General features: G+C 37.8%; 1 protein-coding gene across 1 annotated transcript; it reads left to right on the top strand.

Moving 5' to 3' along the window:
- The first annotated feature begins 27 nt into the window (after window positions 1–27).
- On the top strand, window positions 28–23,322 carry mgat4a (alpha-1,3-mannosyl-glycoprotein 4-beta-N-acetylglucosaminyltransferase A). Its single transcript, XM_060876223.1, has 16 exons — window positions 28–165; window positions 679–965; window positions 7,964–8,131; window positions 9,474–9,614; window positions 13,995–14,128; window positions 14,589–14,635; window positions 15,077–15,190; window positions 15,915–15,990; window positions 17,075–17,189; window positions 17,294–17,424; window positions 18,783–18,890; window positions 19,150–19,343; window positions 21,468–21,546; window positions 21,922–21,982; window positions 22,085–22,197; window positions 22,406–23,322. The coding sequence occupies exons 2-16, from the start codon at window positions 872–874 to the stop codon at window positions 22,430–22,432; spliced, it is 1,602 nt and encodes a 533-aa protein (XP_060732206.1). The 5' UTR covers window positions 28–165; window positions 679–871; the 3' UTR covers window positions 22,433–23,322.
- The last annotated feature ends 485 nt before the right edge of the window (window positions 23,323–23,807 follow it).

The raw sequence follows: 23,807 nt of genomic DNA on the forward strand, positions 1-23,807 counted from the left end.
GGTGGGCGGGGCTATGGTGAAGGTTGATTGAGAGCTCACCATTAGTACATGTACACTCTGATTTTACACACCAGCAAGAGAATACGTTTTCAGAACAACCCGAATAACCTCTGGAATTTTACTACAACCGAACGAGTGTATATGAACAGTCCGCTGGATATAAGTGTAAGTATAAAAACTTGTGTTTTAGGGATTTTTGAGCCAACACGCCTGTTGTGTCTGACACATTTTGGCTTTTTCCGACAGGTAGCTAGTGACACAGGAGGGCTGAGTTAACGAGTGCACCCTCTATTCACTCTACAGGATTTATATAAAGGAATTTTTAGATTATAAAACGACACATAATGTGTCTCTGTATCAGTACACAGCTCGGGGTTAGCTTCAGCCAGCTGCCCTTATTATTGTTTGTAACACCAGTGATATATACGAACGTCCCACAGCTGGCTAAGTAGAGATGCGGCTAGCTCTGTTAGCTAACATTAGCTCATTGGCTAAACAGCGCCGCTGTCTCTCTGTCTGTCTGCTGCTAGAACCGGTAAATTAACTTGGTCGCTTTTCTTTATTCACTTTTTAAAGCTGAATTTCTGATCCACTGTAATGATCACAAGGTTTGTCAGTAATAACCGGATGATATATCGACTTTGTAGGTCACGATTTTATGTTTCTTTTTTGTTGCAGAAGTTAAGGAGGAAGCTGCCGTCTCGACTCATGTCCTATTTATTGTAGTAGATTCGCTTCGACTTTACGCAATCGTGGTGATCATGGCTCGGTTCGGTCGAGGCGGGTTTTTGAGACGCTGAAGCTCGTGAAGGCGCTGGAGGAGGAGGAGGCGAGAGGAGCCACGGCCGCCGCGGACAGCCGCTGAAATGAGATGAGGCTCAGAAATGGAACTGTTGCCACTGCCCTCATCTTCTTCACCTCTTTCCTCAGTCTTTCATGGTACACCGCCTGGCAGAACGGAAAGGGTGAGTGATAAAGCAGTTTAACTACAAAATCTTATCGTGTACATGTACAATGTGAAAGGAAAACTGCGCCCTAAAGCGCAATAATATATTTATATAGAAATATTTGCAGCTTGTTAAGGATCAGGTGTCGCCTCAGGTGTTTGTTTACATCTACATTTACATTTCCAGCACATAGCAGACGCCCTGATCCAGAGCGACTTACATTTTTATCTCATTTTATACAACTGAGCGATTGAGGGTTATAAGGGCTTTGCTCAGGGGGCCAACAGTGGCAGCTTGGTAGACGCGGGAATCGAACTCACAACCATCTGAATTGGTAGTCCAGACTTTGCCCCAGTCCAAAGTCAGGCTTTGTGGGCTGATTGACATTTCTAAATTGTCTTTCACCCCTCTGCGGCGTCGCCTTGTGTCGTGTCCCCCGATATGTTTCAGGCTCTCTGCAAAGGTTAAGGGATAAAGAATAAGTGGTGTCTGATTTACTTTGTTCCTACTTTATTAGTTAGTGCTATATTCATGTAATTCCTCAAAGAAGTAACTGGCAATGCACTTCTGTTTGAAGGACTAGGACTCGTTTTCTCACTCATGATTTGACAGGAATGTTCTATTAATAACAAAGATCAAGAATGTAATGCAGCTACATTATGCAGAAGTGTTGAGTTATGACAGACAAACGTTTAGTGATCTTTGATGAGTGCTATGGCTTTAATTGCTGTATTAGAATGAAAATTGAAAAGTGTACAGACGAGGAGGTGTGAGACTGAGAGAGAGACAGACAGACAGACAGGAGTACTAAAGTGTTGCTGCACTAGTTCCCTAAGATACAGCTGAAATTTGATCTACATCGCACTTCCATTATCAGCAGGTAGTAAAACAGCATTGTGGGTAAGATTGAAAGCTATTAATCAGAGTGACCGTGGACAACATTTAGAAAAAGACGTTTAGGCCGAAAAAGCCAGCTCAGATTTTAATTACAAAATATATAATGGACACCACTGAATACTGAATATTATATATGGTAGTTATTAAGATTAATCAAGAATTCGATTAAGGTGGATTTGTCCTTTAATTATAGTGCAGTGTTTCTTAAGCAATGACCCCTGATTTCTGGGCTGTTGTTGTTGGAAAGTCTGTGATTTGTTAGATGACACTTGCTATTCTATTTGGAGATCAATCAGCAGTGTGAACTTTCTGACACTTTATTGATCAGCTTTAGCTTCTCTATAAATTAAATGTATTTTCGCTATGGCTTCCTGTTGAAATTCTTCATCTCGGTTTTATTTTTGCTCTATAGATAGATAGAGAGAGAGAGAGAGAGAGAGAGAGAGAGAGAGAGACCCCCCAGACCAAAAGTTATCAAAAGCTTTTTGATAGACCAATGCGTTCTCGTATACCGTGGCAACATACATGGTGGCGAGGACACCAAAACAGACGTGAGGCTGTATCTTCGCAAAACTTATGCTTGTCGACACGAAACTTGGTATATGTCATTATAGTCATGACCTGAGGGTGCATGCAACGTTTTGTGACAGCGCCACCTAGTGGCCACGAGATTTTAAAAACGGCTATTTTCGCTTATAACTACTGCAAACATGAGTCTAAAATCATGAAGGTGGTGTTGTTAGACTCCTTGAGGCATGCTGAGTCAAACGATTTTTGGACGGCCATTTTGTGTGTTGGCCATTTTGAATTTTCACGTTAAGTTCAGTATTTTTCGAATGCAATGCCATATCGCTACAAAACTTGGTATGGTTCATCAGCGACATGTTCTGAGTGCATCTGATCGGCTTGACCCCAGTATCGCTGCTTGCAGCTATATTTTTATTTATTACTTTATTTGTGGTGATTCTTGAACAATTGGAACATTTGAGAACGGAGGATGGTTGTGTTTCTTGAAAATTTACTGTTACACATTCTATAGCCATTTAGGGTCATTATGACTGTGACTGGCTTATTGTAAAAAAAACTAGCAAAACACTTTTAAACAGATGGATGGCAATCTTCTATTATCCATTATTCACATCACGTTTACTCATTAAATGTCTGGAGGCATTAAACGATAATTTGAGTAATTTCCTGCCTGTAATGCCACTTTTATCTGCTGCTGTTTGAATCCTACACAAACATTTACTAGTTAGATTGTATGTAGCGCTATTGATTACATATGAAATATAATCTTGTATATAAAATATTACTTTTATAAAATCTATAAAGAGAGAATTATTTAAACAGAACCACCATCCAAGTTCAAGTTGAATGCTTGGTTGCTAGTATTTGGTAGTTTTCCACCCATTTAATATGTATTGTATAATTTTTTTGAAGAGTACTGGTGGTCTTTGAGTGTAGCTAGCTGTGTGTAGAGTATATTCAGTATTCACAAGAGCAGTGTAACATCCTGTATACAAGACTGGAGGTGGTCTCTCACTTCTGCACCATGAGGATTTCAGTATAATGTAGAATTCTTGGTTGGGTAACAAAGACATTATTACATGAAACCGTTTTACTAAGTGTATGCCATAAAATTGTCCTTACCAGCTCTTGTGATTGTACCTGATGTGCTTCCTGCTGAAATTCTCTGAGGTTTCCTGAAGCATCTTGGGCCACTTGCTCAGATCTTCTATTCCTACCAAAGCATGTGAGAGGTTTTAAGGTCAGGTGACTGGGACAGCAGTTCCAAAGCAGATAGTTCTGCTTGCACTCCAGATATATTTGGAAAAGTGTTCAGGGACACTAAAAACCTAGAAAGTCAAAAAGGGCACAATGTTCTTAAACCTTAGCAGGCAGTGTAATTAAAATTACATTTGCAGTTTTTTCCTGCTATTTGCCCTTATCTAGAGCAACTTACAGATGTTCTTCGAAGGCTCAATAAGTTTACCCTGATACTTTCACTGGTTCAGAAAACACTGTTAGGGAAGTAATATACATGTACATGTACCCAAAAGTGTTCATACACAAGGGGAATGAACACTTGAGCAAAATGAAGCTTTATTTATAAAACTTCATCTACTTGGTTGCCATTTTGTTGTAAAAACATACAGAGGGGTCTTTCTTAACTGTCTCTGAGTTTGGCAACAGGGTTAGGTGTTTCCTGTTAGTCTGTTGCAACCTTGGGGGAGTTTCCTTTCTAGCCCTGAGAACAACTTCAATAGGTTCTTCCTTTTGTCAAAGGAATTCTTAAAGGCTATCTGAAAACTTTGAGAGGTAAACCTAGGAAGTTTGAATACAAGTCAAGCAGCATTTTGCAGTAGTCCTGTCTTGAAATGTGAAGGGACTGAAAAGGCACCTGAGTGGATAGAAATATGAACTAGAAAGATCCTAACATCATAATTTGTTCGGTGTACATAGCACTTTAAACACTGTAAACAAATAGCCTTGCCATGTGTATCAAAATGACATTGAGGAAATTGGTATTTAAAGACAAAGGTTATGTGGTACGTCACTAGCAAGCAAGTATCTCTACAGTAGCAAGATAAACAGGAAGTGCAGGAAGTGTTTTAGTTTGGTTATAGCATGTACAACATCAGAGCATTTTTCTGTTGTTATCTTTCTACCTCATTTGCAGAAAAATGCCCTTAGTCTAGCATTAGGTCTTGGTATCAAAGCTACTTCTCTGTCTCTAGCCAGTACAACTTACTTTGAGTGCTGAGCGATGCTACAAAAATAGGGTTTAGCCCATCATCTGGAGATCACGCTGCTTTTTTTTTGTGGAGTGTATAAGTTTAGAGAAAAATAAAAATTTGGAAAATTTGGAGTGTTAAAGCGATGATTTAATGTGCTCAGTGTGAGCTGTGTTGAGTTTCCTAAAACTACTGTGAATAGGTGGATAAATCAGAAGAAATTATAGATATATTGCATGTGTTCCACAGACATTCTTGTAAGTTTTAATAACTTAATAATAGTAATAACCTTTATTATTATTATTATTATTATTATTATTATTATTATTAATATAATAATAATAATAATAATAATAATAATAATAATAATAATAATAATAATAATAATATTAAGCTTTAATAGCCAAAATTGACTTCATCCTACTTCAACAGGCATGCAGGATATTTGTGTAGGTGATTTTTCTATTTGATATTCAGGAAGTACTTTTAGATGAACATGATATGATGTGTTTTATGTGTGATGCTTCATGCCAATACACACTCACTCACATCCTGTTTTCTGTGATTGAGGCATATGATAGAACAGAAAGTCACAAATCATGTTAAATGAATCATGAATCTGAACACCACACCTTCTGATAAATTAAACTGTTAAACAACGCTAAACGTTTTGGACTGTTGTTTATTACTGATATTATTAAAGGTTAATAATCTCAATAGTTTTTACTTTTCTCCTTTTAAATGCAAAGCTTTTAACCCATGCTGATTGCCATGAACATCAAAGAAGCTCAGTAAAAAAAAATTGAGATTTTTTTATCATTGGTTTAAGCACCTGTTGAAACCTTCGATGCAGCTTGAAACCTAGATTCAATTACTCCAGCATCCCGTAGCAGCCTTCTGAGTTCTGGAATAAGCATTATTAAGGTGAACGGAGCGTCCTTGCAGAGGCGTCTTTAGTGGGTACATTTGCTGTATGAAATCAGTTTCTGTGCTGTTACCTGATCCCACTCTCATGTTCTCTCATAACTAACAGTATATAAGAACCCCTTCTTCCTCTGTGGATGGATTTCTACTGCACTTAGCGTTCCTCTGGGTGACTAGTGCACACAATGGGCCTAAAATAGCAGGCTGATGAAAGGCACCATTATCTTACCAATAGAAAAAACAGATAAGAAGCATGCCTTTGGACAGCAGGGAAGTACGGGGCAGTGTATAGCCTACAGTGAGTTTAACTTAGTTCACTGGTCTTATATGGTCACTGGGTTACACTGGGACATGAGACCCAATGCATTTCAGTCTTGCTTGAGATTATTTGTAAGAAGAAAACGTACAGTACCATAATGCTTAATGGTTAAGGGATGCAAGCAGAGCCATACAATACATAACCAATACAAATGTGTTAGTTTCACTCCTCTGGCTCATATTCTACTTATAATCTGATTCCCTCTTGTTGTGCTGCTTTGTGCATACAGATAGTTCTCCCCCGTCTTACATTATCTGCCCACTTCAGCTAGGTTTAGAGAGGAGGAGTAGTAGCAGAATGATGTAGAAAGGGTTTTTACGTGTTGTTTCTTGTAAGATCACAGGAGGGATAGACTTGTCTGTTTTATGGGTTGCACATTAAGTTATAACCTTGTTAAACAAGGACCTTCTCTTTGTTGAATGGCTTACACCAATGGCTTAATTTCCTTTCTCCCCCTGTGCCCTCGTTCCAGAAAAAAAGAGGCTCTTTATCTTTCCAAAATGCTTTAATTGAGCTAGATTGCTCACAGCAGCACTCCGTGCCACTTTCACATTCTTCCCCCATATTAGGCCTGAGAACTGGACTATCGTCAGGGAGGCTTTGTTTTTCCCATCTCCGCTCCTGACGCTCACTCTAAGCACTTTATTTATCATCCCCTTTCACTTCAGTTATTATGGATATTAATATAACTATCGTTCTTACTAAATGTGTCAGATTAGACATTTCACGATTGTTCAGACTGACTGTGATCTTAAATATCGAACTATAAATATTGTTTATCGGCTTTTTACAATAGTTCTGTGAATGAGTGTTTTTCAAAAACCGCAGAAATCTAAGGTTAATTATTTTTACAGTAACAAAGTAATAGTTACAGTTTGTTTGTGTCTATCTGTTTAATTTTCAGTGCTGCGAATGTACTGTATGAAAGTGGACAGTCACTAAACATTATTATAGTTCTATAGTTCCTTCTGATTCTTGTTGTTGCGTTATCTCAATCGTGATGGCAAACGGAAGCGTATGTAAATCTTGCTTTTTTTGATGATGATGAGTATTGATCTCAAGTATGCTGTATGTCAATTTTGACTTTTTTAACCAAATAGTCTATTAATGCAAACTCTGGACACTGTCGGCTGTCTACTTGGGATATGGACCTAACCTGGGATATTCCCCAGGTTCCTGGAACATCACAGGCAGTAATGGAGAAGCTGAGATTAATAACAAGATTATGAAGATGAACAAAAACTAGCTGTTTGTATAAAGGCTACAGGCTATTTATATATTAAAAACATCTTTTTTAAAACACACACACTGGCATGATGGTCATGGTAAGAGGTGCTGGCCTTGTTGCTGGCCATGACACTTTTCTTCTGGTTTTATAACTGTCAGTAGAGTAGAGAGAATTCATAGCATTTGTCCCTGAGGGGAAATGTGTGTCCTCCTTCATGCATGACTGCCTTTACATCCTACATTGTCCCTGTAAGGTTGCAAAACAAACAAAAAAAAAAGGCTGCAAGATAAGACATATTTTCATGTGTGTTCTTACGAAGTATTTGGGAATAACCCTATAACATGTCCCTGTTTCTGGTATTTAAAGACAAACTGCTTTCAGTGATGAGTTTGTGTGTGCATTCAAATATATAATAGGTAAGGAGACAGAGAGAATCAAAACACCCCCTTCTCTTGTGGTTAGAGGTATAAGGACCTCTAGGGAGCGAGCAGCTGTTGTAAACACTCAATTTCTTTTCCATCATTTACCATTAACAAGTAGTCTGCTTTGGTCCTGCAGTAATCTGCTTTGTCTTCACCGTGTACTGTGTATGACTTGAAATGTATAATGCCATATTCATAATCAATCACCACGTTTCCAGGCATGTTCTCTCTTTTTTGTCAATGGACTTGATATACTGATAAACTTCCCTTTATACAGGAGACAGCTGTGCCTCTTCAATGTTTATATCAAACCTAAATTCAGAATTGGTTTTGGGGTGGAGTGAGACAGAGGCATTCTGTTAATGCTGCCTACTGTAAAAGCATCGTTATCAATGCATTTATCAAATTCTATGTGCTGCCGGTGTCCTTTCTGCATCAGACACTTACTGCAGGAAAATGTAATTTTATTCTCTCTCATTCTTGCTGTGTAGAGAAGTTGGTAGCATATCAACGGGAGTTTCATGCTCTGCGTGAGCGTCTGCGTGCAGCTGAGCACCGAACCCTGCAGCGCTCCTCGGAGCTGAATACCGTCCTAGAACAGTTCCGACGTGCCATTGCAGAGACCAACGGCAGCAAAGATGCCCTCACCAACTTCTCAGGTAAATGCGTACATTTATATTTAGTCATTTGGCAGAGCACTACTTAGAGTGCTTCCAAACTGTTTACCTCTAGTAGAAGGCAAGTATTCATAACTTAAAAGACAAGGCTCCTTTGTGCTTGCTTGATCTAGTGCAGTAGAAAAACCTTAAATCACAGCAGTACAGTATAAGCATATTTAAATGTATAAAAACATTTTAATAAATTAATAAAGTAGTAGGTTTATAAATGTATTTGCATAACCACAAGACACCTGACTATCATACTCCTATGTTCTTCTTGAACATATTATTCCAAAACCATAGGAATTAAAAGCAAGTTGGTCCCCCTGTTGCTGTTATACTGACCTCCACTTTTCTGGGACGACTTTCACTAGATTTTGGAGCATGACTGTGGAGATTTGTGTTCATTCAGTTTCAAGAGCTGAAGTTTGATGAAGAGGTCTGGTGTGCAATTGGTGTTTCAGTTCATCCTACAGGGGTTCAGTGGAGTTGAGGTCAGGGCCATCTGTACAGGACCATGTCAAACCATGTCTTCATGAAGCTTCCCTTGTTTTCAGGGCCATTGTCATGCTGGAACATGTTTGAACCAAATAGGTCCTGTAACGGGAAACTTGAGACAATTGTTTGATTCTAACTTTGTTGCAACAGTTTGGGGATGAACCACATTTATGTGTAATGGTCAGGTGAGGTCTTTTGACCATAAAACATATATGCACAGGGACTCAAATCAGAGTTGTGCATGGTCCAGGCTGATAACAGAAGAAACTAATGTACATGTTGCTCAATTTTTAGACTTTTATGAAGACTCATTCTAGGACTAAGAAAAATGAAAAAAAAAAAACAAAATGTTTGTAGACTCAGGTTAATTCACTGCATATTTTATTCCACACCGTATCCTTTATAGCCATCTGGGCACAGTCACTATGACTTGATTTATACTCAAGCCAAATGTGAATATAAAGAAATAAGACCTTCTTGCTTCCTCTCAGAGTAAATGAGATGGGGCTAGCATTTACATTTAAGTATTGTTTCAGGAGGATGTCTTAAATTTCTTAAATGGGTGATGTTTCTATAAACGTATATGTACTGTATATAGATAATGAAACTGATGGAGAAAAGACTACAATACTCAGTTTGCTGTCGATGTTTGGGGGGAAAAAAGAGCAACAGTTTAAATTCTGTTCATTTATTTGTCTTCTTACACTTGATCTAGCCTGGTCAGGGACATGGTAACAGTTGGTGTTGCTTTTGATTTTAAAGAAAAGTCTTTGTTTCTTCTCATGAATGTGGCTGTTCTTCAATTTAAATATAGATTTTCAAAATTCTTTTTCCACCCATACAGATGAGACCCAGAAACTACTGAAAGACCTGGCACAAAGGAAACCCCTGCAAGTGCCAAATATCTTCCACCATTTGCCTCACCTACTAAACAATGAGGGTGGTCTTCACCCTGCAGTGCAAGTGGGCCAGGGGCGCACAGGAGGTAAGCACTCCAGCACCATAATATTGCACTTAATATATATAATAATATATGGCTACACAATAATGACCAAAACATTAATCAAGATTATTTAACTCACTTTTCAAATCCTATTACTTGGCAGATTTTATTAGGCAGTTTAAGAACTAATTTTACCTAAAGGCGGTGTGCACGATGTTTGAAAAATGCTTCAGAAAACTGAGTCGGGCAGACAATCAAAATAAACGTGTAGCCAATGAGCAGAAAGGGCCGTGTCTTGTCAATATGTGCCGGAGAGAGTGTTCAGTGCGCATGTGTGACATTAGCTGAAAGCGATTGAAAGATTGACATGGCGGATAAAAACGAAAAGCGTAAAAAGGCTTACGATAAGGCAAGAAGCAGGACCCGTGTCAAGCTTCTATAGGATCAGCTTTCCAGCGCTGGAGTCTTCTGCATGAAACGGAGCTAAACCTTTCACGGTACAACACACAGTACTACAAAAACATGTTTGATCTGTATTACCATAGTATTACTCATTAAGTTCATTTATTGATAAAAATATCCCCTCAGCCAGCTGCCCCAGCAGGTTCCACCATCGTAGTTGTGTGGGGCAGAGCTATCAATACAGGTGTGACACCCATTTGGGTTAGGGGCATGTTTGTGTTGGTGATTTCAAATGTCAACATTGGCTTTCAAACATCATGCACCTCCCTTTAAGGGGTATTCAAATAAAATTTGATAAGCAACTAGCTCATGGTTATAAAAGTGGTTAGACATTGTTTTTACACTGGAACTTTACTTAGCTTTCAGCCAGTGACATATGTTAATTATTTGAAGAAGCCAGGAATCATGATTAGGATAATGCTCTTCATTATGCAGCCCTAATTGGACCAAACAAGGGTTCAATATTTACATTTTCGGGACAATGACAACAATAGAATCATTAATTCCTCTGCAAATCTCTCTCATATATTTTCTGCACAATTGAGTATTGAATGCTCTTACTCAGTTTGCACAAGGCCAAAGAAGCTGTTGATGAAGTGTTTCTGGACAGAAATCTGAATACTGTTTTACTTTGATATTATTTTTAACAGTTCCTCTGTTTTCTTTCACAATATTAAGTGTTGAAAACATGGTTGCATAAGTGTAGGTACACACAAGCCAGCAGTGGGAAATTCTTTGTCAAGGATCATGTTTCAAATATTTAGAACCACTGATTGGAGCATGTGGTGGGATTTTTTTTTCCCCCTAACCACCATGTTGACCTTTGGGGCAAAACAGGAACACTGCATTAGTGAGTATTAGGCACTGCTCTGTTACCACATGGTACAACATGATCCCAATAAAAATGAATGACGATAGTGTCTGCTTCAACTGGTGAGCATGATATAGTTTCACATTTTCATGATGGTAAATATATTATGTTTTTCTGTTAGTACTACAGTAAAATGGTATTCTGTTTCTAGCTCTTGACATATCTGTCTATGCTTTAGGCACAGCATCTTGTGAATGCTTCCAAGAGTCTTCATGTTGTCTTCAGGAGTTCAAGCACTCCTTAATCCACCTGCAGCTATCTAAACTTTACTTTGGTTTGGTTTAGCTCTCTACAACTGTGATTACCCCTAACAGCACACTATTGTTTCGCTGTAGCCTGATGTAGTTGATGTTTCCCTGCCCAAACTCATTCATTCCAGTATTTGAATAGCAGAGGCATTGTCAGTATATAGCCAGTGCAACTTACTTTGCACTTTTATGGTTAGTGCAATGCTGTCTAATTCACCCTCTCTCTCCTGCCAGGTCCACACTTACATGCCAGACTGTGAAATCGCTTAAAGAGACTGAACCGCATTAGCGTTTCCCTCAGCCCATAATCAGGGTTTATATTCTAATTATAACACCATTTAATAATCATTTTGGTTTTCTTAGTCTTATCAGGCATTCCTCCTGTTGTGAAGGAATCTGTAATGCCATGCCATAACATGCCTTGCCAGGTTGCTATAACAAATTAGAATCTAATTCTAATTCTTAGAATTAGAATCTAGAACATGAGGTATAGTGAATCTAATATATTATATATTACACTGACTGAATACATTCACTGGGCTGTTTAATAGAAACGCCTGCTCAATTATGCGCTTACTCAATTGACCAATCAGGTGGCAGCAGCGTAAAGCATACAACCCTCCCCTTTTTTTTCCAGTCTATACCAACAACCATCTCACAGTCTCTCAGTCACTGAGATCACATTTTTCCCTATTATGATATTTAATGTGAACATTAACTGCAACTATTGACCTGTATCAAACATTATTTTATCCATTGTACCGCTGACAAATGATTGGCTGATTGACTAATTGCAAAACTATACCCTAAAATGCATGGAATACATAAATATTAACGTAATTATCTTTAAATGACATTACTGACAATGCTTCATGGGATCACCTGTTCATAACCTTCTAAGAGACAATAAGTATGTAAGTTGTTTTCTTTTCACATGACCATGACTAAGTCTCTGGAGAAATCAAGGGGAAAATTTATTTCCAGAAAAAAAAAAGATCATTAAACTGTGTGTTCTTGTCACTGTTCCTGGTTGTTTAGTTGCTCTATTGATTCCTTTGCTGTTTTTTTAAATTGGGTTAATTGTTCTCACTTGCCTTGCTGTAATAGAAAGCATTTTTTGTAGGCTGTGATCATCACAAGAGAAGTTTTAAAACTGGCTTTGCAGAGCTTGAACTGAAGTTAATGTGGTTTTCTAACTAAGACTGGTTTTCTCTCCTGCATGTGAATGGCTAAGGAAATAGATTTTCGAAAGCAATTCCACACCTATGAGCTCTTATTCCCTTCATTCTGATGAGAAGATAAAGAACTTGATGAAAATCTCTGCTTTCTTAAATGCATATGGTTTCTCCTCAGTGTACCATCGTGTACTGTCTTTGTTCTCACCCACAGTCAGTGTTTACTTCCCACCTTCCTCAATGCTGTACTAGATCCTAGCTGTGGAGGAGCTAAATTTAGTTATGTAAATTAGGACATCACTTGTCCACCCCCAGGAACACCTTTTCCCCGGGTGGAGGACGAGTGAGAGAGTGGCATGGAGAATCGCTGTTCTCAGCAAGGCAGTCACTAATGCTTCCAGAGACATCCACATCAGCAGCTTATTCCCCAAACAAAAAATTTCTATCACTGTGCTGATGATATGGTACCTGCTCCTTCTTCTAACTTGCATACACGTTCTGATCCTTTCATCTTCGACCTACTTACGTTCTCTCTGTCTGGTGTCTTCCTCTGCAGTAGAAAATGATCTGAAATGAGGGCATATTTTTGTTTACCTGTGTTCATGCTGAGGAAGTGTGATGATATTCCTGTCAGCCTTTCACTCTTCAGGAGCGCGCGCACACACACACACACACACACACACACACACACACACACACACACAGGCACATGCAGAATATGCTTACATTTTTGTTACCACAACAACAAGGCGATTCTGTACAAGTCCACAATATACTGGATGTCTATTTTGTCTGGAAGTTTTCAATTACAATATATTTTAGATCATAGAAACGATTTATCGTTTGGAAAGGCCTATGACACTAAGTGGAAAAGGACAAAGTGCTATGTTTATCCTCACGTGGTGGTGTGCGTGATTCAGCTAGGTCCAAGGCTCTGAAAGGCTGTAGGAGAAATTAACCTTTTTGTGTTGAATGCGTCATGTGATTAGTTCCATGTATTCCTCCACAAACAATCTGTCTTTCTGTTTTCTCAGCCCAAGAGCTAACACAAGCATTTCTCAGTGGTTCTTCTGTTCACTTTTTCTTTCCTCTCTTCCATCAGAGGACTACTGTATAATAGAGTCAGTGTAATGCATTTGCCTTGGGGGCTTGTCTCCTTAATAGCACTCTCTCTTGTATTTTAGTGTTTATTAGTCTGGAGTAGGAAAGAAACAGTGAAGTTAAAGGGTACATCCTCCATCAGCTTGTATTGGGTGCTGCCCGTTCTGCTTATTTGAGTAAAGCACATTAGGGGGTGGATCATGGGTATGAATGTGTAGGCAGTATGTGATGAATGTACGGGAAGGGAGTATAATAAATAAAATGTGGATTAGACAACTGGCAGTGGGCTGTAGAGAGAGCACAAACCATAATGTTAAAAATATTTATAGACATGCAGGGTTTTTTTTTTTGTGGACGTGGATCTATCACTTGATTTTTAAAAACTGTATCAAGCTCGTACCTCAGATGTGTTTACACTCTTTATCTTCAGATTTAGTGTCAATTTTTTTTGCCCTGTTTGTTACAAATTAGACTAACTGGTAACTCCTGACTGAATATAATGTCATTTCATTTATGGTGTTCAGATAAATTTAAAGAGAACTTGTTCCCACCTTATGTTCTGCAGTTTCTGTGGTAATGGGGATCCCTACCGTCAAGCGGCAGGTGAAGTCGTACTTGGCGGAGACTTTACATTCACTCATTGACAAACTCACACCTGAAGAGAAGCTTGATTGTGTGATCATAGTCTTCATAGGGGAGGTGAGTGTGCATTTTGGCATAGGGGAGTGGGAGTGTTTTCCTATTAAGAATTTCCTGTGCTGGAAAGGTGCAAAGGGACCTTTTCAAAGGTAACTTGTATTTAAGGTACTTAACAGTAGTCCATAGTTTCACCTTAAATATTAACTACTTTACTATTTTGTTTTTGAATTAACACAGTGTTTATTAATGGAGCCCAAACATAAAAACTGATTTATTGTTTTAAAATCTTTTTTAATTGCCTGAGATAATCTGAAGTAGATCTTAGTATCGGTCATCATGCTTCCTCAAGCACAATCACAGTTAATATTTTTGAATATTTTTTGGTTTTAATAAAAGTTAATCCTACTTTGGATTTTGTTTTGTAGATGGCAAGAATATGGCCATTGTTTATTGTTCTTTAATGACATCTGTTAGTAATAACCTTTTTATATACGTTTTGTTATTTTTTTCCCTTCTTTAGACGGACATGAATCATGTGCATCATGTTGTCTCAGGCCTTGAGAAAGAGTAAGTGATAATTTTAGCTCTCAGTGATGTATTTCCTGGCTGCATAAAAAACATCCCACAGTACTTAAATTGTAGCAGCTGTATTATTCAATGTTTCCTTCATCCACGCATGAGGGTCAGGATGTATGTCCTATTGCAAAGCTACCGAGACTCTGTAAGCCATATTTTGCATATCCATTTTAATGCTTGAAATTGAAAAACAGATTGTTGGATTTTGGCTTTGATTATATATGTTCCATCCATACTAACTTTAGCTGGTATGCCTAAACAATGTCTGACTACTAAGCAGCTTCAGAGTGCTTGATTGCCTTTTATTCAAGCAATAGGAACATCTAAATGCTCATAGTTTTTATAGTTCATATAGTTTTGTGCATACAGTATTTATAGTTCATGTAGTTGGTATTTATTTTTTATTTAATTAATTATTTATTTTTTAATCAGATTTTCTACAGAGCTAAATTCAGGGCTGTTGGAGGTCATCTCCCCTCCTGCCAGTTACTATCCAGACCTCAACAACCTCAAAGAGACATTTGGGGACTCCAAAGAGAGAGTGAAGTGAGTGCCACACGTTTTCACCATCACCATTTTCTGTACTTCTCCTACCAGTCATCATAATTACACCGTTGGCTCAGGTGTTGTTATTGCGGTTGCTGTTATCGTTCTTGTTCTTTTCTGTGTGTACAAGGGGAATGTTTATATAGCTGTGTTAAATAGGGGCTCAAAAAAAGACTAAGTAAAGTACTGACCCACTCAACAAATATGCTATAGACTCTCTGAAAAATATTAGTGGGGTGACTGAAGAGATGTGAAGAGTAAGAAGATGGTGAAAATCAGTAACTCTATGCAACAGTTGCTTACACAGATATACCAAGCTTGTTTGTTTAATTCCAAGATTTTTCTTTCAGTTTTGTTTCTACATACAGGATATTTTTAAAGGGTGTGTGAGTGTATCCGGTTTCACCAACTCTGCATTTTAGTCTCTACTTCTTTGAGTTGCATAAACCTCTGAAGCCTACAGTGCTTGGTTTTACTCATGAGTTTGCATCACTTTTTTGTGTTTGCATATTACGGTTTGAATTTAGAAACACAAAGAACATGCATTTATTTACACTACCTACAATTGCTGTAACCTGTATTATAGGCTATACAGGGAACTCACTTTGTCTTAAATTGCTGTTTTAACAAAAATATTATTGTTCCATTATATTTTGACCCTATGATAGTCACCGACAATATCGGCTCAGCCATTGATTTAACAGTTGTTCTGTACTTTCTACAGGTGGAGAACAAAGCAGAACTTGGACTATTCATTCCTCATGATGTACGCTGTCAGCAGAGGAGTTTATTATGTCCAGGTAACGACAGCAAAGAATGACGAGCATAAAAACATTAAGTATGGTTTTGTAACTTCACTCCAGAAGCATTCCTTTCTCTTTACCAAGCATAATTTGTTTTATTGCGATAATAGATATTTATTTTGAAACAATAAAAAAAAAAACAGTGTGAAAATAATAAAATTACATTTCTTTAACACATTGTGCAGAATTACATAAACGGCAGCGTTCATGCTGTGATGTCCTTCAAAGAAAAAAAAGACTGTCTTTGCCTTAAGGTTGCTGTGGTAACCTGTTCTCACTGCAAAAGTACATTATAATAAAGATGTGGTAAAGTGAGAGTCAAATTCTCCCATCAGTGTGGCAGCTCTTGTTTAGTCCCTAAAACGATCCTCACACACTTCTCATTTTCTCTTTTCACTTTCCATATCCTCCTTCACATTTCTATTATCACTATCTTCCAAGCTTTCCAGACATGAATTATTTTAATTTTGTATTTTATTTGTCAAAGTAGTTAATCTGTTTAGTGTCTCCATTTCTCTGTCCTCTCCTCCCATGCCATGCTGTCTTACGAGTGGGGAAAGGTATCACTTTCATGCCTTGTCTATACTTTAAGTATGGGCTCTATGTAGTTTATAGACAACTTTTTAATTTCAGATTTAAGCCATAAACTGGATTAGCTGGATTTAGTTTTTTAGCTCGATTAGTTCATCTGGTGAGGTTCTGTACTATTACGAGTGACCTAACTGACATACATACAGGATAAGGAACATTTGTAACACAGTTTACTGAAGATGTTCCAGATGTAAATGTATGCCAAGGCATATTACAACACAACCATTGCGGCAGTGAAAAAGAAACATTAAATTAATGTCAGTTCAAGCAGGGTGACTATTGTTTGTAAAAACATACAAAACATACCAATTCACTCAAAATTGAATGCGTTTGGTTTTTGTAGGAATTCCAGACACTGTGGATTTATAGGGAACTAAAATCATGAATGTAGTAGTTTAAATTTATAGAACCTCCCCAGATACAATTAGTCCAGCTGGATAAATGCTCTTTTAACTTGCATCTCACCCTCACTTGCCTTTTTCTCTCACAGTTAGAAGATGATATTGTTGCAAAGCCCAACTACTTTGCCACTATGAAGAACTTTGCCATGCAGCTGGCCTCTGAAGACTGGATGATCCTGGAGTTTTCCCAGCTAGGTTTCATTGGTATGACCATGCTTTTAACTATGCTACAGTCAAAGAATTTCAGAGTTTTTGTATTTATTGCCAAAGCTTTTAATTGATTGTTACATGTACACACTTTCTCATAGGTAAGATGTTTCAGGCTCCCGACCTGAATCTCATAGTAGAGTTCATATTTATGTTCTACAAAGAGAAGCCCATTGATTGGCTGTTGGACCACATTCTATGGGTGAAAGTTTGCAACCCTGAGAAAGATGCCGTAAGTCTTTCTTTACAATATTTTCGATTGCCTTTTTTTATATATATATCCAAATCATCTTCTTTTATGTACTAAAGGCCACCAGCAAAAAGGTTTTCACACAGGAGGGTGTGTGTGAGCACCACTCTGATCTTTACCTCCCATTATGATTTCCCTAATAGCAAAACTATTTGTGACTAAGAGTTCAAGAGGTTAAACTTGGGCTTGTTATCTAGATGTAAGGGATGGCATTACTGCCTCCCTTCAGCCAATATGAATTTTTATGTTTGGCAACAGTGAGTTTAAAAAGTTGCTTGTATGCGATAAGGTACCAGTGTTTTCCACATTTATGTGATACTTTGTTGCTGGGTTATATCCAGGTATACTGACATCCATCCCATTAAAAGGGCACATTTTACTTATTTTTGCATGAGGCAAAGATTTCCAGTCCAGAAAGTTTGCAAGGACCAGTGAGTGAGCTGAGTTTGCGGAGGTAAGACAGAAAGTTGTGGTAGTTAATAGAGATGAGCCGGATACTCGGCTGAAACGAGTATCCGGTATGGATAAAGCACTTCTGCCGAGTACGAGTATTATACGAGTAATACGAGTCAATATCTGTGCTCGGATTGAATGAAAATCATCATTGGGTAGCTGATTGTGTCAGCGTTCTGTGATAGGCTAGTCACAGTGCCCCTCCCCTACACACATACAGATGTATTGTGTTGCTGTGTCTCGCTCTGCTCACTCACAGTCACACACAGAACAGCTCTCTGTCTCTCACTCAGTCAATCGGGTTCGCGGGTCTTTTCCGTTAACGTTTAGGGTTTCTTCGGCTTTTTACTTCGGGTTGTAACGTTAATAATACGTACTTACTAACCAGTAGAGTTCTGGTAAACGTGGGTTCGTTCAGACGTGGTGCTTGCTTGGTAGAATGCGACTCGCATTGCGTCTCTGCCTGTCGGAGATTTTTTCTTTTTTAAACCTTCAGCTGTCTCTAACCAGTAACCAGACACTGAGTGTCTGACACGTTTTTGCTGTATTTCATAAAAACATAAAGGTAGTAAGCTAGTGTTATAAATATTACAAATTAATTATTACCTGTAAAGCCCCGCCCATTTCAAGACAATCCCCGCCTATTTCCGGGTTAGGCCCCACCCACTCCGAGTACAGATACGGATAATTCATATGGTTAACAGATACAGATAATGCTGTGCTCGCTCATCCCTAGTAGTTAGTAGTCCAGCTGTTAGTCTCATCACCTGCATCACCCTGAGAGTAAGTGTAGTTGTGAATGCAGTCTTAGACTTCTCTCTAATATCCGTCATGTTGAAGAGTTTTTTTTGTTATTTTTTATTTATTTATTTATTTATTTTTTGTAGAAACACTGTGAGAGACAGAAGTCCAGTCTGCGGATTCGCTTTAGACCATCTTTATTCCAGCATGTGGGCCTACACTCTTCGCTTGCCGGGAAAATCCAGAAGCTGACGGTAAAACGCACATATAATAGAACACTGTGAATAATAGAAAAGTCAGAATAAAATTATATACTTGTAAGTTTTATCTTGTGTGTGTATGTATCTTTTTTAAATAAAAAATTTGCAGAATCTGTATCTGTGGTGGGCTTTAATAATCGGAATTTTGGGATTACTTCATCTCCCCTATTATGAGGTTTAGCCACATAATGGTGGTGCAGCTGCTCCTACAGTGTGCTACAACAATGGCAATCTCTCAGTCATTCTGTTTCAGGATAAGGACTTCCTGAAGCCTCTGCTGCATAAGATCCATGTTAATCCACCAGCAGAAGTGTCCACTTCTCTAAAGGTGTATCAGGGCCACACTCTGGAGAAGACCTACATGGGAGAGGATTTCTTCTGGGCCATTACCCCCATGGCAGGAGACTATGTTCTCTTTAAGTTTGACCGTCCAGTCAGCATAGAACGGTAACTGGTGTCTTGCTCTGCACTGTTTTCCTTCTCTCTGTCTATCTTTAAAGAAATATCTTTGCCAGCAGCCGCACATGCAGCTCTGACATGGCGCTGGTTTCATTTGTTCTGTTTACTCCGAGTCAGAGAATACACTCATGCAGTTTCAGCATATGCTTCTTACAGGCTTTCACACTTGCTATAAGAAAGCTAATAAAGACAGCTAGTGCACACACAGACACAAGCACTGTCCTCGTTTTCGAAACAGGCTCAGATAATGATAATTTTCTAAAATAAGAACCTTCCTCCCAAAGTCATGACACACTGACAAGGAGACAGACATTCAGAAAGTGCATGCGAAAAGGTCTGAGTAACGTTTAGAGAAAGTAAAGTGTGGGTAAGAGTTGTGAGATGCAGTGACATAAGAGAGATGCAGAGAGATTGAGATACAGGGAGAAGATGAAGAACATGAAATTATGTAAATTATTGTTGTATGTACCTCAGAGAGACACAGACACAGCTATGATCTAAATGATAGGAATTGCATTTTAAAAATTTAATTAAATTTTTACATTTTAAAAATGTAAAAATTACATTTGATTTTGTAATAAATTTTGTCATCCGCGGAAGGATATAAACATCTCAGAATCACAAACACATCACAGCAGAGGCAAACGCTCTGTTATAGGCATTGAAGTTCGTAGAGATTTTTTTCACATATATTGTGTTGAAGCATTGGAATCTGTAAAAACCACCCGACTACTGTGAAGATTTGAATCAAATTGTCATCTCAAATCAAAGAATTTGAATATTATTCTGATGTATAGCTGGACACTCAGGAATATCTGGTAGTGAGCAAGCAGACGGTGTTGCCAAATAAGTATTAACTACAGAACCAGTAAAATTCTCTACACCTTTCACACATCTGAGACCGACATAAAACCCATACATCAAAGATAAATGGCATGGGAATGGGGTTCAGTGTCTCAACAACAAATTATGTGGATGAATTTTTAGTGGTGGAAAGAGTACTGAAAATTTGCACTCAAGTACAAGTACTGTTACATTGCTGAAATAATACTTAAGTAATTTTTAACACCAGTACTTTTATTGTGATTAAGTAAAAGTACAATTTACACTTCATAAAAACTACTGAGTACTAGTTACTATTTTGCGTGAGATATTTATTGACTTATCAGTAACCCCTGAATCAGACGAGATCCAGACAGCAAAACACATTTTATAAAAGACATTTAAAGATACTAAAAACACTTTTGAACTCGCTATTAATCTAGTCACGCTATTCGCACAAATCAAACTGTCTGGCGTGGTTTATATACGAATCACAGAACAACACATAAACCAAAACGTATTAATAAATAAATAAAACCTCACAGAGTTGTTAGTCTTCTTACCATAATGTGTTTCTTTAGATTAGAGGCTGATCTTGTAAGTCGAAACCACAGCAGATAGCAAACAGTGTTTAGACTGCATCAGCACGCTGTCACCTTTCCTCCCTCTATAGGTGATCGGCTTCTCCAGGTGTGGCCATGGGCACTCGTACTCCGCTATGTCGTCGTCATTTCTGCACTCTTTAGATTCATCATCGTTGCTGTCTTGAATCTCCATGTGTCCCAAACCTTCATTCAATTACCTTTTCACTGTACGATCACGGTCCGCTCATGTAAATGTAAGGTGGCGGGAGTTTTGTTTTTCACTTCAAATGCCAGGCTTTTCAAATGCCAGGCTTTTCATTGCTCCATTAGGCGTACTCAGTAACAAATTGTGATTTTAAAAATAACAAAGTAAATTACTTAGCTTAATTTGTACTTAAGTACAAGTAAAATAACAGACGTAAAAATATACTCAGTACAAATACTTAAACAGTTTACTTAATTACAGTAACATGAGTATTTCCCCATCTTGCTTATCTTGTCAGATTCCACTGTCCATTAAACATAGTTTGATAGCTCATACTACTTCTACCCTTTTTTTTTTATTAAACCAGTAAATCCAAATTTAGACTTAAGGTATTTTAGGAAAACTGAATCGTAAACATTTTATTTGGTTTTATTTTGAGGGGGGGGCGCATGCACAATATCCATGGCTTTGTGTCTCTAAATATTAATGTTTGATTGACAGGTTCCTGTTCCGCAGTGGAAATCAAGAGCACCCAGGGGATAAAATCGAGAACACCACAGTGGAGGTTATGCCGTTCCCGGTGAGACGCTTCTTAAAATGCGGAAAAAAGCTTTTACTATGTCATTGTCATGATGTTCTGTCACTCCTGACTTGCAGTTTGAGCCCCGTCAGTAGTTCCAAATTCGCATGTGAGCCGTAGTTCTCTCTGTACTCTCGGCTGGCACTAGTGTGCTAATTTTAGCTAGCAGCAAGTTGTGCTGCTCTGTTAATGAGGCTTGAACCCACAGGCCTGCTGGGACTCGAGGCTTAGTGAGCCTTTGAAGTTTGAGCTTCATGTATACAAGAGTTGTAGTAATCTGAAGCAGCTTATAATTTTATAATTTTTATAATTATACTTTTTAATCTTTATTTGTTGACCGTTTCATGGATTCTAAGTGCTTGAGTTTCCTTTCAGGACTCAGAAATGAAGACCAAAGAGAAGTACAAACACACCGATGACAATTTTTACAAAATCGGTAGGTTGCTTTAAAAGTTTTAATTTTTAAGCTTTTGATTTCCTAATATATATTTGATTTCCTGATAGTTCCTAATATCCTTCAACCCTATTGAATCTCTAGGTGAGTTTGAGAATGGAGTGGCTGAGGGCAAAGTGGACCTTGCCCTTAACCCTGTGGCTGCTTTGCGTCTTATGGTCATGAAGGACTCTGCGGTGTGGGCTATTATCAGTGAGGTTAGCCACAAAAGCTCTTTCTGGCCTTTTCTTACCTCTCAGCACCTGTTATTACTCTTACACTTTATAAAGCCCTACTTTCTCAGGCTAGCACAAATTAACTTTGGTTTTACATATTTGCACATGTATTTACATTTACATTTAAATTTGCTGACAAATATGTTGTTTTTGATGGCTGTATATTGTATTTGGATTTTCTCCCCTTCAGATTCACATAAAGAGACTTGCTGCATAGTTGTGTGTAGGTCTTCACCATTCCTGCTCCCATGAGGCCAAGCTGTGCTGTAAAGGCCCTTGCAGGGATTTTAACGCAGTGACATCATCAAAGCGCATGGACGCTACCAGTCAGTGTGTCACTTTATGGATTGCTGGCTTAATCTCTTTTCATCCCTTTATATTTCTCTGTTCAAATTTCTCCTTTTTTTTTTTTTTTTTTTTTTAAGGATTTCATGTTCATAAAGACAATTTCCTTCATGTTTTCTGGGCATCAGTGTGAATACTACTGTATAAAAGATGCTTTTTGAAGGAACTAAACCAGACACTGAAGCTTGAGCCTTGATGAATTGTGTTTATCTAATAGAAAGTTGGTGTTTGTTGGACTGTTGGCTGTCATTCTTCTTCCCCTGAAGGAGAAATATTATATGTACTGACTCCTCGTGGACATGCCATTCATGATCAGTGAAACAAGGCAAACATATTTTGGTGTATTTTGTTTTACTTTCTTTTTAAATGTTGGTGTATATTTTACAAAAGTTTATCAGGATTTTTTTTTTTTTGTTTTTTTGTTTTTTGATTAAAAAGTGGATAAAGATGTTGCTTACTTGAGTTTTAACAGTACAGGGATATGGCACTCAGTTTTAACTCATTCCATTTTGTTCAAGAAACAATGACTACTTTTGCCAAAATGCTTTTGAAAGGAATTTGTAAAAAAAAAAAAAAAAAAAAACCCAGAACCCACAGTGCAGGACTCCTGTACAACAGGATGCTCTTCCTGCCCTTTTCCCCCACAACAATGTCAAATGATATAAAACCAATCAACATTTGCCTTTCATAGGAAGGGACACTTATTTTGACGATCTATAAAGGTGATTTAACTTATTTGAAATAAATGTTTAATTTGTACAAGAGAGGTTTTTTTTTAATTATTATATTTTATGCTGTGAAAAGTTTATGATTCAGAAGACGTAAATAATTTTGGTAAATATTTGATGTGTGTGTGTGTGTGTATATATAAAGAAATTATATACATTATATATATATATATATATATATATATATATATATATATATATATATATATATATATATATATATATATATATATATATATATGTATATATATAATGCTTTAAAATTGATTGAAGGTGAGGAATTGGGGTCATGGCAGTTTTTTCCTCTACATAGTTGCAAAGGGTGCAGGTCCCCGCCCCACGTTGTGCCTTATTGTGTAGAATGGGAAGACTTTCTGTCAGATGCCCTGTTTTATACAAGAGTAACTCTGGCATGAGGCTCCCAGTATCGTCCTTGAAAAGCCTCTATTTTTATTATTATTATCATTATTATTATTATTATTATTATTATTATTCTGCACCTAGTCCATGTATTACGAT

This window comes from Tachysurus vachellii, chromosome 8 (genome assembly GCF_030014155.1).
Source record: "Tachysurus vachellii isolate PV-2020 chromosome 8, HZAU_Pvac_v1, whole genome shotgun sequence".
Lineage (NCBI taxonomy): Eukaryota > Metazoa > Chordata > Actinopteri > Siluriformes > Bagridae > Tachysurus > Tachysurus vachellii.